Below are 17,695 nucleotides of genomic sequence, written 5' to 3' on the forward strand. Positions count from 1 at the left end.
CATGTCCAGCTTTTCTAAATAGTCCTTAACCTGTTCTTTCAGCACGGAGGGCTGCTCACCTCCTCCCCATACTGTGCTGCCCAGTGCAGCAGTCTGGGAGCTGACCTTGTCTGTGAAGAGCGAGGCAAAAAAAGCATTGAGTACTTCAGCTTTTTCCACATCATCTGTCACGAGGTTGCCTCCCCCATTCAGTAAGGATCCCACACTTTCCCTGACCACCTTCTTGTTGCTAACATACCTGTAGAAACCCATCTTGTTACCCTTCACATCCCTTGCTAGCTGCAACTCTAATTTTGCTTTGGTCTTCCTGATAACACCCCTACATGCTCGAGCATGCTATACTCCTTCCTAGTGATCTGTCCAAGTTTCCATTTCTTGTAAGCTTCCTTTTTGTGTTTAAGATCAGTGAAGATTTCTCTGTTAAGCCAAGCTGATCGCCTGCCATATTTGCTATTCTTTCTGCACATAGGGATGGTTTGTTCCTCCGCCCTCAATAAGGCTTCTTTAAAATATAGCCAGCTCTCATGGACTCCTTTCCCCCTCATATTAATCTCCCTGGGGATCCTGCCCATCAGTTCCCTGAGGGAGTCAAAGTCTGCTTTTCTGAAGTCCAGTGTCTATATTCTGCTGATCTCCTTTCTTCCTTTTGTCAGGATCCTGAACTCAACCATCTCATGGTCACTGCTGCCCAGGTTGCCACCCAATTCTACTTCCCCTACCAATTCTTCCCTGTTTGTGAGCAGCAGCTCAAGAGGAGCACGACCCCTAGTTGGTTCCTCCAGCACTTGCACTAGCAAGTTGTCCCCAACACTCTCCAAAAACTTCCTGGATTGTCTGTGCACTGCTGTATTGCTCTCCCAGCAGATGTCAGGGTGATTGAAGTCCCTCATGAAAATCCGGGCCTGTGATCTGGAAACTTCTGTTAGTTGTCCAAAGAAAGCCTTGTCTACCTCATGTAGGTAGTGTGCCACAATATGAAAGTGTGTGTGTATATAGGAACAAGATGATTTTAATGATAGATTAAAAAAAAGAAATAGTTAGGAATCATTGGAACTATGGGGAAGAAAACTTTAAACCCACTTAGATGTGAAATGTTTTCCACTTGTCATAAAAGGATCTAAAATTTATAATTAATAGGAGAACCCACAGTGGGATGCTGGAAAATAAAATACCTACAACACAAATAGGATAGGCACAACTGTAGGCCACTCAAAATTATTTAGTAGTATTTTTTTATTCTTCTTTATTAGCTCCTTTTTATCTCTGAATTTGCCACCCCAGGACCAGGATAAGAGTGGTAGCAAAATCTGAGAAGACCAGCTATCATAACTTGTGACGCCTATGAAGCAGTGCAAAATGTTACATTCTCAGCACCAGTTTTTGCTACCAATAGAAAATTGACAGGAAGGTGTTTATTACATCTGCTTCCCTTCCCCCATTACCATTCCACCTGCTCAGCTTAGGCACTCATAGCCTTTTCTGCAGTTAGCAGCCCAACTGTTCCCACCTCAGCACCAACCGTTACCTCTTCATCAGTCACTTGAGATCTTTGAGCTCCTTCTCCACCAGTCTTCTCTTCATTCTTCTGCACACTTCTACATGCTCACTGATGCTCTGCTCTCAGTCCCTCCTCCTTTTTCTGTCTCTTCATGCATATGAATTCAGCCTGAACGGGGTTACAGGGTAATCATCACAAAAGGACTCCAGCCTCTTCAGCCAGTGGTATGGTCACATCCACATAAGGAATTAGCAGACACTGAACAATTCCAGCCTTGCTCTCCCTCAGAAAACAAACGGTTAATGAAAGTGTTAAATGGTACTGTCCATGGTGCTGATTATTGTATTTAATTTTATGAAAACATGTTTAAGGTAAAACAGAAACATCTTTTGTGTTTCTTTGTTGTCAAACACATCAGTGCAAATTACATTTTGTGTCACTACACAATGATGCAAGTCCCATACTATCTCTAAATGAATTCAGATAACTATGAAAAGCTTTCATTCAGCACAATATACAGTTATAGCAAAAGTATTGTTATAGCAATAGTGACAAGAGTTACAGTATATTGTATGTAAAGAAGTGATTTCTTAAACAAGTGCTTCTTGGAACAGCTCATTACAAAGAACACACATGCAGTGCTTGTTTTCTAATAGATCCTATGTAACACCCAGCAGCTGGTTCAAGTAGTGATTATCAGATATATAGGCATGAGAGAGATGAGACACTAAGTAATAGTGACAACATTAATTTTAGTATGCTTGGGGATGGAAAGGTCTCAAACTAGTATGGTGGCACAACTTCAGAAGTGAGTTTTCACATAAATGAGGAAGTAAATAAAATAGGCCCTAAAGTCAAAAGAAATAACAATCTTTAAGATCTGGCAAGAATGCTACCTATTATTCAGTAGCATTTAAGCATACCATAAGAGTCACACATGGCATGCAGACTTCCGGACAAAAGAGGAAATTGGAAAGCAAGTTATAAACCAGCATGGCTCAATGGCAAAGCTCAAGAGGTTATTTCAGCCAGACAGCTGAAAATAGAAATCCAACTCTAATAAGGCCAATAATAAGTGTAGAGCACATGAGCCAATATGTAAGAAAAAAATTAAGAGGGCTAAGATGGAATTTTGAGATAAACGTCCAACAATGATTTTTCAAATACCAGAAGCTGTAAGCCTGTAACAGAATCAATAGGCCTGCCTCAACCATGAAGGAGTAAAAGGAGCAATTCAGAAGGATAATGAATTTGCAGATAAGTTAAATGAACGATTTTCTTAACATCTCTTTTCATCAAAGTGGATGGGGGAGAGGGGAGGAATTTATGAAGACTGTAGATATGGGGAGGTAACACTAATGGAGTACTGTCACAGATTGAAGTGATCATGTAATTCTCATAATGTGCACACACACACACACAAGGGGGCTAAATAAGATTACACTGGTAATCTTAATTCCGGCATGTCCTCACTTGAGTACTTGGCTTTGAAGCCTCTTTTAATATAGATGGAGGGATTTTGTTTTGGGGTTTTTTTGAGTATACATTACAAAAGTTAATTCACCTATCATTGGGTTAGACAGCAACAGCTTTCTTAAAAAGCACAGATCAGAAATACACATCAGTTTAGGACAAAAGTGAAGAATACTTATAAAAAGGAATATCAGTTGAAACAGCTGGGGGGATTTCATCAGATGGATGGATGTAATTACCCAAATTGGGGATTTTAAGAGCAGGTTGGACAAACACCTGTCAGGGATGGTCTAGATCAGGGGTCGGCAACCTGTGGCTCCCGGCTCGCCAGGGTAAGCACCCTGGCAGGCCGGCCCGGTTTGTTTATCTGCCGCGTCGGCAACTTCGGCCGATCGCGGCTCCCACTGGCCGCGGTTCGCGGTCCCAGGCCAATGCGGGAGGCAGGAAGCGGCGCGAGCCGAGGGATGTTCTGGCCGCGGCTTCCTGCCTCCTGCATTGGCCTGGGACCGCGAACCACGGCCAGTGGGAGCCGCGATCGGCCGAAGTTGCCGACGCGGCAGATAAACAAACCGGGCCGGCCCGCCAGGGTGCTTACCCTGGCGAGCCGGGAGCCACAGGTTGCCAACCCCTGGTCTAGATAATACTTAGTCCTGCCTTGAGTGCAAGGGACTGGACTAGACGACCTCTCGAGGTTCTTTCCAGTTCTGTGATTCTAAGTTAGAATTTGGCCAGTATATTGAAGTTTGTTTCACTAATCTTGAGAACTGTGTCATAGAATCCTTGGTTTAGGTCCTCCATTGTGTTGCAAGTGTGATCCAAGGGTAAAATGCTGGGCCCATTGAAGTCAGTGGCACAACTTAATTGCACATCAGTGACCTATAACAGATGATGATGATCATAACATCTAAAAGTTATTAAATGAATCATTTCTGTTACCATGCATGTTTAATATTATTTAAACATATCACCCAATCGGTGTGTTGGCTTCAGGCTATGGGAAGAAAGAGTCATGCAAGTTGGATTTTCTCATTTTTTTGGCTTCAGTCTGTAAATTTATGGGACTGCACACGTATCATATATGGCTGTAGTGTTTAATACATATTAATATACAAAAGACTGTATGTAGCTTAAGGAAAGAGAATAAGGGAAATTGGAGGAGGTAATCTTGTGTTAATTCTCTAAGTTTAAAATGTTTTAACTGGTTTTACACATCACTTCCACAAAAGACACACACAGGGGCTGTGGACATTCACTGCAAACACCTCTGAGTGTGAAGGAGCTATGGTGGCCCCACAAGCTAGCCATGTCAGAGTTAATACACTATAAAGAATAATGGTGCATTTAATACTGTCAAGTAGAACTGTTTAGGAATTTTCAGGTCAGGCTGCTCAGTTCCCTGGCTGGCCTGATCCCTGGCAGCCTGGACTCCCAGGCTCCACAGACTGCCCAGGGAGCAAGCTGAAAATTTCAGTTTTCCTGAAATAGACTGAAAATAATCTATCCCTAATTACGAAAAATATCTCTTTCTCCCCCCCTCCTTTTGTCCTGATTTGGGATTAAAGTTTTTTCAAAAACTCAAAATTTTGCTTGGGAGGGAAAGACTACTTTCTGGCCAGCTTTACTTCTAAGTCATAGTTCCAGGCTTCATGAATCTCAATACAGACAGTAATGCTGCTTCTTTGTGTTGCTGCTCTGTGTTGACTTTAATAAATATATGGGTAGAGCAGTGTGGCTGCTTATTCAGCACCCTCTCATGGCCAGAGATTGCTTTACAGGCACTCTGCTCCCATTTGCCTGTCTTGTGGACCCCTTAAGCACGCCAGTTAGTCTCTGTTGTGACTCTCAGCACCCCTTTCGGGAGCTGGTTTAATATTATATACAGTTTACACAAACCTCAGTCCTTAATCACAAAATAATCCACCTGTCCTCAGTGAGTCCCAGCAAAGTCCAAAATCATAAGCTCCACCAGTTCCCAGTCCTCTGGCCCTGCTTCCATTTATTTATTTATTTTATTTCTCTCTCTCTCTGTTGGTCTCTCATGTAGCCCACCACTTGGAGCTGCATGATGTTTTTTATAGTGGAATCCTTGAGTCCTTTCAGGTGGTGTTTATATTGTAATTAGGTCTGGCTTAGCTGTAGGCAAGGTAAAGACAGGGCAGGAATAGTCCAGAAGAGAATGCTTGAGCAGCTGAAAGGCTACGAGTAAGCTGGTGGTAGGGAGCTGACACTGAGCCAGGCATAGGCATGACTACTTCATGCTGGAGGCACAGGGTAACAAGGTGACTCACAGTCGTGGGTGCCCTGAGATTCATCACAGGTATTTCAAAGAAAGGAGAAATAACTATTAAGAAAGAAAATTCTCTTTGGTGGATCACAGCGAAAGGGAGAAGTTGTGATAACCCCAGTAATTCATACAAGCTTAAAGTCATCTGGTAAAGAATAAACTCATCCTATAGGAAAAAGAACAAATGTAGAAATAATTGTAAGTTATAAAATCACACTAAGACCATAGGAAGTGTTATACTAGAAAACGCTATGAGATGTGATTTCTTAGCTTATAGTGTCAATTATTATTTTCCATGATCATTTGCTATTTAAACCATAAATTAAATAGCATCTTGACATTAGCATGATTTCAATCAAGGTAAATAATGGTGCGCTAAGGACAATGTGTAATAAAAATACTATTTAAAAGTCGTTTCACCCTCCTTTTATTTTTCAGAGTGCAATACAGGAACTGAATGAAGTAGCAGTCAGGCACTCAGCATTGCAGACAAGAGATGAGGCTATATGCAGCCATGCTACACCTATGTAAACTGATAAGGAATTCTTTTAAACACTACAGCCATATATGATAACTCTGAAAGCCTTTTGGAGGTAGAGGGTACCTGTAAACTACTTCATGGAATCAAGTCGTCTTTGGTTGCTCGATACGTCATTTCAGCAAGAAAAGAGCTGCTTATTCTAGACATTGGGCTACCCCCAGTTTTAGACACCACACGGCCTAGGGAGGTGGTGCTGAGATGTAATCGCCACAGAGAAGCACAAGCTTCGCAGCTACCCACTCCGTATGTTGGCAACCACTGCCGATGGCTCACCCTGTTTGGTAACTTTCATTCCTTTTGCCCAGCCTAGTCCCCTTTGTCCATTCCCCTGTCTGCCAGTCAGCCCACCTGCCTCTTTCTTAAGCCCAGCTCCTGCATCTTGTCCCGGACTTTGCCCCGCTCTCCACCTATTTCACCCTCCTCTAGCCATGCATTGCCCCTGCTCTGTCCTGTCCGTTCCTCCCTCCGCTCGCTTTCAACCCACTGGTGTGAGCGGGCTCTGGCGGCCGAGAAGGGCAGCGCTTTCCGCAGGCGGCGCCGGGCATGCTCACGCGGCCCGGGCATGCGCGCTACAATCCAACAGCCTGTTCTGAGGGGAAGCCGTTTCTGGCGCTAACTGTTCCGGGCGGTGTCACAGTGCAGCCATGTCTGGCGCGAGGAGACCAGCCCAGCTCGTTCGGCGGCGCCCTCTGTGAGGAGGCGGAGGAGAGGCAGCGGCGGGCATCCATGTCGGCGGCCAGGGATTAGCGAGGGAGGCACCGAGCCCGGGAGGGGGGAGGGTAGCTGACCCCCTCTACTCTGGGGCTCCGGCGGGGGAGACGCGGAGCCGGCCGGCAGTGGGGACATGGCTGACCAGAATGCCCCCAACAGCCACCTGCGGCTAGAGTGGGTCTATGGCTACCGGGGTCACCAGTGCCGCAACAACCTCTACTACACGGCGGCTAAGGAGATCGTTTACTTCGTGGCGGGGGTCGGCGTGGTCTACAGCCCCCGGGAGCACCGGCAGAAATTCTACCTGGGGCACCAGGACGACATAATCAGGTACCAAGACCCTCACGACCTTCCCTCTGCCCTCGCCCGAGAGCCGCCGGAGGAGGGGCAGGTGCCGTGGCTGGGGGGGCGGATGTCAGTGTCCCAACGACTAGTGGCACCCTTCTATCCTGCAACCCCCACGCTCCCCTAGCGCCCCCACCCTCCACCTTCAGCCGCGGGAGCACCCGGCGAAGCCCTGCCTGGGGCACCAGGACATCCCCGGGTATCCGAGATCCCGATCCTCAGAAACATCGGTACAAATTGTACTTGGGATACCGGACTGTGTCATGTCCCGTGCCAGGATCACCAGACCTCCCACCCCTTTTTCCTGGCGTGATCACAGGCAGAATATTGGAAATAATCTGAATATGGCAATGACAGTGTGGCTTTAATTCACCCCCCTCCCCCATTTAGTTTGTCTTGTATGGCAGCAAGTATAGAAATCCCTGTAGAAACGGCTTTTGGATCGCGCGGTTCACTGCCTGCTTTCCTCAGGTGCTTGGTGCTGAAATTTGTATGCATGGCTGTATGTCAATATTTTGCCAGTATAAAATGATGTCTCTACCGTTGCTTGGTTCCCATCTGTGTGTGAAAGTCAAAAGGCTGGGAAGTGGGAAGTAGTAATCTGATGTGCATTTCAAAGTCATTCAACTCAGGAGGAGGTTAATCTGCAGCAGGTAGACCTTTGGCCCACATTTAAATACAGCCATTAGAGTATGGAAATGAAAGACACGTCTGCAGTTTCTGCAATGTTTAAGATAATTTTATAATACCAAACATTCTTGCAGATTTGAAATTTATTCTACAGCTCTAAGTGTAGGCTAAATGGTGAGTTAATAAAAAAGATTAAACACCAGTGATGCAGAAGCAGAGTAGATGTCATGGAGGTGGAGTTTTTCCTAAATACACCAAACCAATCTTAGGCTTTTGGATACCCAGGTAGCATTGGAAGGTGAGTGGCAGTATTTTGAAGTGTATAAAGGGTAGATGTGAACCTGAGTCAGCAATCCTTTCTCTTCCAGTAGGCCTCATTGTGTGTGGATTTTAAATATTGTCCTTTGATTGCTGTTTTTATTTAGATAACAATTTTCAGCAGCCAGTAAATCTTGTAAAACACATAGTATACTGTGAATTGCTTGTGATGCTGGAAAGCACCAGGCATATCTTTTATATTTGCTGTACAAAGGTATTAACTAGCATTGCACATAGAGAGTAAAATGGATGCTGACTCTTTCATTCAGGGTTTAATACATTCTAGAAATCTGGACCAAAATGGCCACAAATATTTCTGTTTTTATTTTGATCTTAAAATTCTGTTTAGGGTCTTTAAAATCTTCAAAAGTTTGAAAAGTACGGGTATGAGCTTCTCTTACAGACCGTTCTGTCCCTAAATTAATTCCTATTTGGTGCTCAAAATGAGAAGAAAAACTTAGGTAGCTCATGAAATGCTGTGGTGTACTATGCAACCAAGCTGGATCAGATATGTGATTTAGCTATTTGTTCTATGGTCATTTCATTCTTTTTTGACAATTTCTTCTTAATCTGAAACAAAAAAGCACCTCAAGAATTGTCATCAACTCCTCAGGCAAGGGGGCATTGTGGAAAATCCTTCAGCATAGCTCCCATGAGCCTTTGCTTCCTTTGAGCACAGCTCATACGAATGAAGGGACCAATCCTGCAAAGGTTTACTACATAGTTATTACTGATATGAATAGTTCTCATTGATGTAGTACTTGCTATCATGAAGTTTCCCTGTTAATTTCAATGGGGCTACTTATAGCATTACCCCTGGTAGACGTGTTGACAGGATTGGGCCATGAGAAATAAATTGTTTATGGCTTCCAACTGTGAAATTTCTTTGGTCTCTATGAATGTTTGTATGGAGTGCTGATTTGGGATAAAAGGCTAATAACGACCTATCATTCAAACTGTACCAAAGAGTAGAAAATCTGCAAGGGGGAAATCTTTAGTGACTTCCTTGATTGTTAGTAGATATGTTTTGGCTTCTGTAGTATCATGATCAAACATACAGGAAGTTCTTGCTTTACAAAGTAGTGGTGTTATGATGATCTGATTCTTTATTTGTTTGCTGAGGTAATCCTTGTGGAGCAGGGAGTATTTTCAATTTTGTACAGTTTTGTATATCTATCGAACTTTAGAAAGACTATATAGAACTGTTAGAACACTTGAAGATGTAGTGAACATTCATCTCAACAGTAGAATGACTGTTTCCAATTATACCATCTTTTTTTTATGATTAATGGGGTTACCTTCTACTTTCTCCTTTCAAAAAAAAAACAACAATCCCGTCCTTGGTAGCTTTTCAAACTTAAGTTTAGTGACTGAGGGCATTAGTTCTTAAAGCTATATGACTTTTAGTATCTCATCATCCTGAAATATTATATTAAATTGTTTTCTCGAAGAAATTAGCTATGAGAAAAATGTGAGAATGTCATTGAAAGTGGGATTATATAACAGAATAATCATTATAGCTGCTTTATTTTCTCTCCATAAAGTAGCAAGTTTTCAGTATACTGCAAATTTGCTCATACTGTTTGATTTGATAAAACACATTTGTTGAATACTGCAATGTTGTTACTTACAAATCTCTGCAGGAAGAAAACTGCAGGATTGCCCTTTCTGTATGCATATATGAGTTCTCAGTTGTAAAAGCAGGACTGAGGTTTTAATCTTTATAATGTATTAAAAAAATCAAACTTGAATGCATACAGATCTACATCTGCTAAGTTTAAATTGCATTATAAACTTTTGATAACTAGGTCCCATAATACAAGGTGGGTAGATCATTGGTACTCTTCTGCATAGATATGGCATGTTTTGAATGGTATTCTGATATTAAGCAGCACTCAGAAAGATAGGAATTTTCATACCAGATCACACCAGTCATCCCTCTAGACCAGTCCAGTATCCTGTTTCTGATAATGGTGGGTACTAGATGCTTGAGAAAGGAGCAAGAACTGCTTTAGTGGTCAATTATGGAATAACTTGTCCATGGTAGACAGAGAGTTTCCTCCTAATACCTTCAGTTAGTGGTTAGCTTCTGGTGTCAAGATTTAAACCTCTTATTTAAAATAAAACACACACACACATGGTTTAATCCTACCTAATTTAGCTAGATGTTCTCATTATCCATATAAAATGTCTAATCTTATTTTTAATCATGGTAAACCCTTGGCCTCAGTTTTACCTGTGGGAATGAGTCCCACAGGTTAATTATGCATTAAGAGAGAGAAAAAGTTTTCTTTTTATCTGTTCGTTGCCTTTCAATTTAATTGAATGTCCTTTTGTTTTTGTTATATAAGAGAGTAATTAGGATCACTCAAATTACTTTCTCTGATATCATTAATTATTTTGCATACCTCGATCATGTCCCTCCCCTTATTTGTCTCTTCTCTAGAATGAATAGTCCCAGTCTTCTCAATTTCTTTTCATAAAAGGGCTGTCCATGCCTCTAATAATTTTTGTTCCTCATATAAGGACTCCATTTATTTTTGCTATGTATAATCTGAGAATCAATAACCAGACGTGAACACAGTATTCTAGATGAGGGTATCTAATTGATGCATATTATAATATTTTCAGTATTACATTCTATCTTATTCTTTATTAGAGTAGTTCAGCAGTGCCACTATAGTTAAAGTTGTGTCACAACTTCTGTTTAAAGGTCAGCTTTGCTAAATCCTCTAAAATTTACATGTTTAGTTGGATGCCTTTGACGTTTGGTGTGGCTCAGGAAGGTGCAGTGACCTGACTTTGAAGTCATTTGAGTCATGATCTCCTGAGATAATATATATATATATAAAGCCCCCCCCCCCCATAGTCATTTTTCAAAAAGTTTCTAGGTGGGTTCTAGGATGCAGGCAAAATGGTCTCAATCTGTTGAGTTTTACCCAAAGTACTATATGGCTCCCACTAAGCCTTTGGAGGACACAAATTGAGAATGGTATTTAAGAAAATGTACATTTTTTACAGTGCATGTGTCAATACAGAAAAAACAGAGGGTTTCCTTTCCCACCATTTTATATATTTTAAAACTTGACTCTTGTAAGTGCTCTAAAATCCAAATGGTTATTTGGATTGCTTTGAAATGTGGTTTTCCTTGTGTGCAGTAGTGTTAGTGTTCCAAATTTGGGGTCATTTAACAGATGGGTTTCTGAGTTACAGGGCCCCCCAAAACACTTTAGTTCTGCTGCCTGGTACTGTTAAACTGAGAGGTGATAATTATTGGATGAATCACTGACCTTGTTGAGATTGATGGGTTCAATTATCATAACTAAGGATACATTCATCACAAGCCCCCACCTAAGACAAAAGGAATTTAGGACTGAATGGCTGGAGGTTGCTGCAATTTGTGAATCATGGGTGGCAATTTTATTTTGTGAGGAATGTAATCAAAGTCTTTGAAGGATAAAATTAGATATGTAAATACTTCCTGGGAGGGGAAGGAGTATTAGGGGGCAGAGGTGTGGGGGAGTCAAAGGAGAGATCTTTGGGGCTGCAGTGACAGGAGGGGAATAAATTAGGATTGGTGGTAGGGGAGGGGAGAGAGGTTGGAGGCTCAGGTAAGGATGGTATGGGGATTAGGGGTAGTGGAGAAGTGGGACATGGAGAAGGGGGATGTGAGGGTGAGTGGCAGAGGGACTGAAGGAAAATGGGGCAGGCGCACTTGTCAGCCCCACATTCTCCCCTCCTGTGTGTCTAAATCTGGAGGGGTTCTTGCCTCTCTGGGACCCCCTTCATGAGCTGGGAGATAGAGAGTCTTGCCCCACTGAAGGTGTCTGAATTCCTCTCCTGCTCTCCTTGTATGTGCCAGGATTAGGGGCCCATGAGCCCATCTACAAGGGTTGGAACACCTCCCTACCCCAGTCATGTGAACTGAGTTCTGGCCTTGCCCTTTTGGGAGGGTATGAAGCCTCCTCCTTGTCCCACATGTGATCCAGGTTCTGGAGAAGTCCTGTCCCTTTGGGCGGGGAGCTGAGAATGGACATACTTCATGCATATCACAGGCTCTATAGCACTGAGGAGGGGAATGAGAACACCCTCTGAGATGCAATTGTTTCAGGTTGTATTTGTCTTCATGGGGTGTTCTCACTCAGCTGAGAACATCACATTGAGATGAATAGGCTGCTTCAGACCTTTCAGAGTCTCTTTTGCTGAAGACGGATGTATAGAACAGCCCTTTCCCTCCATCCATCCTCACTGTTTACAACAAGATGCTTCTAGGTCCTCTAAAATCCACATATTTGTACAGATTTTTTTTTTGAAAATTTCTATGCCTTGTGGAAATACAGAGTAGGATTAGTGCTCCAGATTTGGGATCATTTGAGCAGGGATTCTGGAGATATAAATCCTCTCCCAAAATAGTATCCATCTGACCAACTTTTTTTCCCCCTTTTGTTCTGTAATAGTGTTAGATGGGATTCTGTGCATGAGAGTGAACAGCTTGTAAAAGGAGGTGAAGAAACTGGGATTGGCAGAGGAAAGCAGTGTGTGTTAACAAGGAATATTGGGGCACTGCTGAATGAGGGTGGACTTAAGGTTGCATGGAAAACCTTAACTACGCATATCAAAATGGGAAATGACTTCCTAGGAAGGAGTACTGTGGGAAGGGATCTGGGGGTCATAGTGGATCATGAGCTAAATATGAGTGAACAGTGTAACGCTGTTGCAAAAAAAGCAAACATCATTCTGGGATGTATTAGTAGGAGTATTGTAAGCAAGATACGAGAAGTAATTCTTCCGCTCTACTCCAGGCTGATTAGGCCTCAACTGGAGTATTGTGTCCAGTTCTGGGCACCACATTTCAGGAAAGATGTGGACAAATTGGAGAAAGTCCAGAGAAGAGCAACAAAAATGATTAAAGGTCTAGAAAACATTATCTATGAGGGAAGATTGAAAAAATTGGGTTTGTTTAGTCTGGAGAAGAGAAGACTGAAAGGGGACATACGTTTTCAAGTACATAAAAGGTTGTTACAAGGAGGATGGAGAAAAATTGCGGCAAGGGCAGTTTAGGTTGGACATTAGGAAAAACTTCCTAACTGTCAGAATGGTTAAGCACTGGAATAAATTCCTAGGGAGGTGGTGGAATCTGCATCATTGGGGAATTTTAAGAGCAGGTTAGACAAACAGCTGTCAGGGATGGTCTAGATAATACTTAGTCCTACCTTGAGTGCAAGTGACTGGGCTAGATGACCTCTTGAGGTCCCTTCCAGTTCTATGATTCTATGATATCCTTGTTTTTGGAAGTTTGAGTTTTGCTAAACTCAGCGTTCTTCAGGGGGACAACTCTGAGTTAATGCTGTTTTTGCCAGTAAATAGATTATAATGTTTTGTTCTTCTTTGAGGGCCCTCTGCGTGTTCCCATTTGTGGGATATGGCATCCCAGCACTGAGACATCGAACTGCCTTGCAAAGTAGTGTGTGCTGAGGCTGTACAAGAGTTCTTGCTTGGAAGTGATGTCATTGCCTTACTCAGTATGAGGGAGTGTACTCCCTTAGCTGCCTCAGTTCCTTTGCCAATGCCAGAGAGAGTGCATGAGTTCACCTTTGTGTCCTCATTCTAGGATCTTCCGTTAGTATTTTTTGTAAAGTTTGTAAAGTTAGTTTAGAGTAGTATAGAACACTTAGCATAGTTAGACCTTCCCTTGTCCCTGGAGTCTTCATTTGACCCACTACTAGGACCATACGGGGCCCTCATCCCAGTAGTGGCTTCAAGAGATGCCCTTCCTGCCCATCAGTCATACTGGAAATCAATGCCCATATCCAGGACCTTCTATGTTTCGGTGAGACCCACTGGGTAATCTGGTGTGCAGTTTGCTGAGCCTTCACTTCCCATGCTAGAAGGGAGAGACATTTGAGACTCTGGGCTCATCTGGCTTCTTAACGTCTACAGATTGATAGTTGAGGCTCATCAAGTAGTGGGTATTCACGCACGAAAGCTCATGCTCCAATACGTCCGTTGGTCTATAAAGTGCCACAGGACTCTTTGCTGCTTTTACAGATCCAGACTAACACGGCTACCCCTCTGATACAAGTGTACTGAGACCAGCCTCCATGCTGAGATCCTCTTGACAAAAGGCCCAAGACACATTTTGCCACTCTAGCCTCAGCATTGCCTTCTATCATAGGCTTGAGATCAAAATCTCCTTGGAATTATATTGGGAACAAATCCTTAATGCAGGCTTACTCATGCTGGTTAAATCAAAAGCATCTCTGAAGACCAAACGGATGTTGTCTATTAAGGCCTCAGTAGACTTGGTAAAAGTGCAGGAAGTGCTCACCTTGGCATCAACTCTTTTTTAGGCACTATTGTCCCTGGCACAGACTGTGGACGCATCCTTAGGCATCAGTGCCTCTGTCTTGACACCAAAAGTCCATTTAGATATGCATCTGGGCAAAAGGAAAAAGAGGAAACATATCTCACCATAAGAGGGACACAAGTATAATAAAAAAAGAGGAAGTTTCCTCTCCCTTCTCCTTTGTACTCTCTGTCCCATGAGTGCATTGAAGGCTCTTAAATGGTACCATGGTCACTTCTTCTCCACACAGCCACATGTTTCGGCACCAATAAAGTCACTGGTTTGAACTCAGTGACATCTTTGATGTCTCTTTGTCTGAGTTGAGGTCCACTGTCAAGGCTGCTTGCGACCCCTCCACATGCTGTTCTGTTGCTTGACCCAGTGTCTGTATTGGCTTTCCTGGTTCTGATGTGGAGCAGCCTTGTAGTATCTTCAGCCCCTTTGGACATTAATCTTTAGCATTCCCCTATTCAACCTCTAGGCCCTGACCTTATTCCCTCACTTCAGATCCAGACATCATGGAAGGATATGATGCAGCATCGTCTTCAGCTTCTCATGTGGTTTACATATAGGACTTGGTGAAAGCCCTATTGGAGGCTTCATTCTTCCACTGCTGACAAACACAGACCGCTTCAGGATCTACTGTGGAGAATGGCCAATATTCTTCAGGTGCAAACTAGAACAGTGAAGCAATTAAAAAAAAATTAATCTTCAGCCTCCTCGCCACCGATGCCTCCCTCTCCACCCAGATGTATGCTATTAACGTATTAAAAATTAATGCGTTAATTTTGTTTTCAGTTCATTGCAGGTGTTAAAGAGCTTTAAACTAGGAATTTAGGGAGGACAGTTGGGTAGTCTCCATGCCTGATTCTAATATTGACCAGGAGGAAAATCAAGAAAGAGAGAATACAGCAGTGGAGAAAGGAACAACAATGGATAGGAGAATGGACATTAAGAGGAAAGATAGTGCCAGTGCCAATACCAATGAAGCCTAAAGTCAGGTAATACTGGCAGTAGAATAACTGTACCTCATTGGTTGAGGAATCTGGGTGAAGCCAAGCAGAAACAACTATAATGTTTGCATACCCATGCAAGGAGCATGGGTAACAAAATGGAGGAGCTAGAACTACTGGTGCAGGAAGCTAAACCAGATATCACAAGGATAACAGAAATATGATGTAATAGTAGTAATGACTGGAGTACAGGTATTGAACATAAGAATGGCCCTACTGGGTCAGACCAAAGGTCCATCTAGCCCAGTATCCTAGTTTAGGAGAAGTATAGGATATTTACTCCTGGGAGAATTCTGTGCTACTGTGTAGGTGCAGAATTCATGTCTCCTGCAGAATTTTATTTTTTTCTGCAGAAAATACATTGATGGTGCCAGAATAGCCAACTGCATGAATGCAACAGGCACTTTTGGTGTCACAGTAGCCTCTGGTGGCCAAAGGTGGAAGCACTTCTGGCCAGAGTGTATTTTCTGTGGGGGGAAAAAAATCTGTGTGCGTGCAGTGGCACAGAATTCCCCCAGGAGTAGAAGTTCATCACAGCACCCTGCCCACACAGCCAGGTTAGGACATAATGGGGCACATGGGGCTGCTGGGGGATCACAGACTGAGGTTCAGAATGGCTAGTGGGGTGACAGCATTGAGCCAGGGGCTTAATGGGAGTGGGGGTCACATGGGGAGGAGACCGCAGGGACCTATCAGCATACGGGGACAGGGGCAGAAGTGTCTGACTGAATGGGAGAGGCTTGGGATCAGCCAGGGTCTGCATGGGGGAGGCTCTGCAACTCCCTAACAATCCTTCCCCTCCCCTCCCCCCAAAAACCTGTTCCATACTTCTCCCACCCATACCCAACAACCCTCCAGGTTCACTCCAGGCTCCTTCCTCTCCCTCAGTTCCTCCATTACCCCTGACACTCCCAAGTTTTTGCACTACTTCTGACGAGTGTGAGAAATACACTTCTGTGTTGTAATTTAAATGAATTACTCAAAGTTCTGTATTAATATGGCTAGTAAGGAATCTATTTGTCAAAAAAAATTACCAGAATCTATTTTTTTGGTCTGTATTGTTACAGACATACTTGCTAACAGATATTTTTTAATAAATTACCAAAAGAATTGAAAATGGCATGATTATATTGTTATTGACAAATAAAATATGCAGAATTTTGCAGAATTTTAAAATATGCACAGAATTTTTAAATGTTTTTGTGCAGAATTGTTTATTTTTTGGTGAAGAATTCCCCCAGGAGTAGATATTGTGTACCAGGAAACTAGTAAATCTTGGTTTAAAGACCTATTCTATGAGAGCCACTGCAGCATCAAAGGCATGTCTTGGGCACTTTCTCCAGGTGTTTGGGTGCACATTTTCACCAGATATTACTCTTCAGATCTAGCATCATATTCTAATGTATAATTTGGGAGAGCATTGCCAGGGTCCATATTTATTCAAAAGCTCCTCACCAACCATCTACCTGGTGGAGCATTGCTTGCTAATTTCCCGTAAGTGGGAATGCACAAAGGTCTTCAAAGAAGAAAGAGAGATTACTTATCTGTATGGATGGTTGACATTTTTCTGTTGAAACTGTTTCTCAACTGAAAATTGGGTTTTTGATTAAACAAAGCCATACGCAGCACTTGAAAACTTTTATCATAGGAAAGTCTAAATCAGTATTTCTCAAACTGGGGTCACCGCTTGTGTTGGGAAAGCCCCTGGAGGGCCGGGCCAGTTTGTTTACCTTCCCCATCTGCAGTAAGGCCAGGAGCATGAAAGTTACCATATTCTTGGCAGTTTTAGTGCCCACAAGGTTCTGAATAGCAATTGTGAAATTCACCAAACTCCTGTTAATTTCAGGCCTTGTCTGTAGTTAGTGCAGGGCAAGCTAGGGTATGACTCTACAGCGGGGTGGATAAACTACAGCCTGCAGGTCTGATCTGGCCCGCTAGCCGTTTTAATCCAGCCTTCGAGCTCCCGCTGGGGAGCGGGGTCTGGGGCTTGCTCTGCTCCGGCACTCCAGCTGGGGAGCAGGGTCGGGGGCTGCCCCACACAGCTCCCAGAAGCAGTGGCATGGCCTCACTCCAGCTCCTATGATAGGGGCAGCCAGGGGGCTTCACTCTGCATGCTGCCCCCACCCCAAGTGCCGCCCCCGCAGCTCCCATTGGCTAGGAACCACAGCCAATGAGAGCTGCAGGGATAGTGCCTGCGGACGGGGAAGCATGCAGAGCTGCCTGGCCGTGCCTCTGCGCAGGAGCCAGAGAAGAGACATGCTGCTGCTTCTGGGAGCTGCTTAAGGTAAGCACTTCCCAGAGCCTGCAACCCTGAGCCTCCCCCCATGCCCCAGCCCTGTTCCTTCTCCCGCCCTCCGAACCCCTCGATCCCAGAGCACCCTCCTGCACCCCAAACTCCTCATCCCCAGCCCCACCCCAGAGCCTGCACCCGAAGCTGGAGCCTTCACACACACACCCCCACACACCAACCCCCTGCCTCAACCCAGTTCCTCCTCCCGCACCCTGAACTCCTCATTTCTGGCCCCACCCCGGAGTT

General features: G+C 43.7%; 2 protein-coding genes across 6 annotated transcripts in view; one reads left to right on the forward strand and one right to left on the reverse strand.

Moving 5' to 3' along the window:
• The window catches only part of TTC8 (tetratricopeptide repeat domain 8), a 92,166-nt gene extending 85,995 nt beyond the window's left edge, over nt 1-6,171 (reverse strand). For 2 of the 4 annotated variants that reach the window (XM_045015119.1, XM_045015115.1), the window contains exons 1-2: nt 5,860-6,171; nt 1,526-1,666 (exon numbers count right to left, since the gene is read on the reverse strand). The gene's annotated coding sequence lies outside the window, so the exon portion shown is untranslated. The remainder of the gene's footprint in view (nt 1-1,525; nt 1,667-5,859) is intronic. The other 2 variants (XM_045015117.1, XM_045015116.1) reach the window with 1 other exon arrangement.
• The window catches only part of EML5 (EMAP like 5), a 337,324-nt gene that overhangs the window by 20,187 nt on the left and 299,442 nt on the right, over nt 1-17,695 (forward strand). For both annotated transcript variants that reach the window (XM_045015105.1, XM_045015106.1), the window contains one exon: nt 5,694-6,837. In XM_045015105.1, coding sequence (XP_044871040.1) covers nt 6,641-6,837 — 197 coding nt within the window. In that variant the 5' untranslated portion in view covers nt 5,694-6,640. The remainder of the gene's footprint in view (nt 1-5,693; nt 6,838-17,695) is intronic.

Source organism: Mauremys mutica, chromosome 4 (genome assembly GCF_020497125.1).
Source record: "Mauremys mutica isolate MM-2020 ecotype Southern chromosome 4, ASM2049712v1, whole genome shotgun sequence".
NCBI lineage: Eukaryota > Metazoa > Chordata > Testudines > Geoemydidae > Mauremys > Mauremys mutica.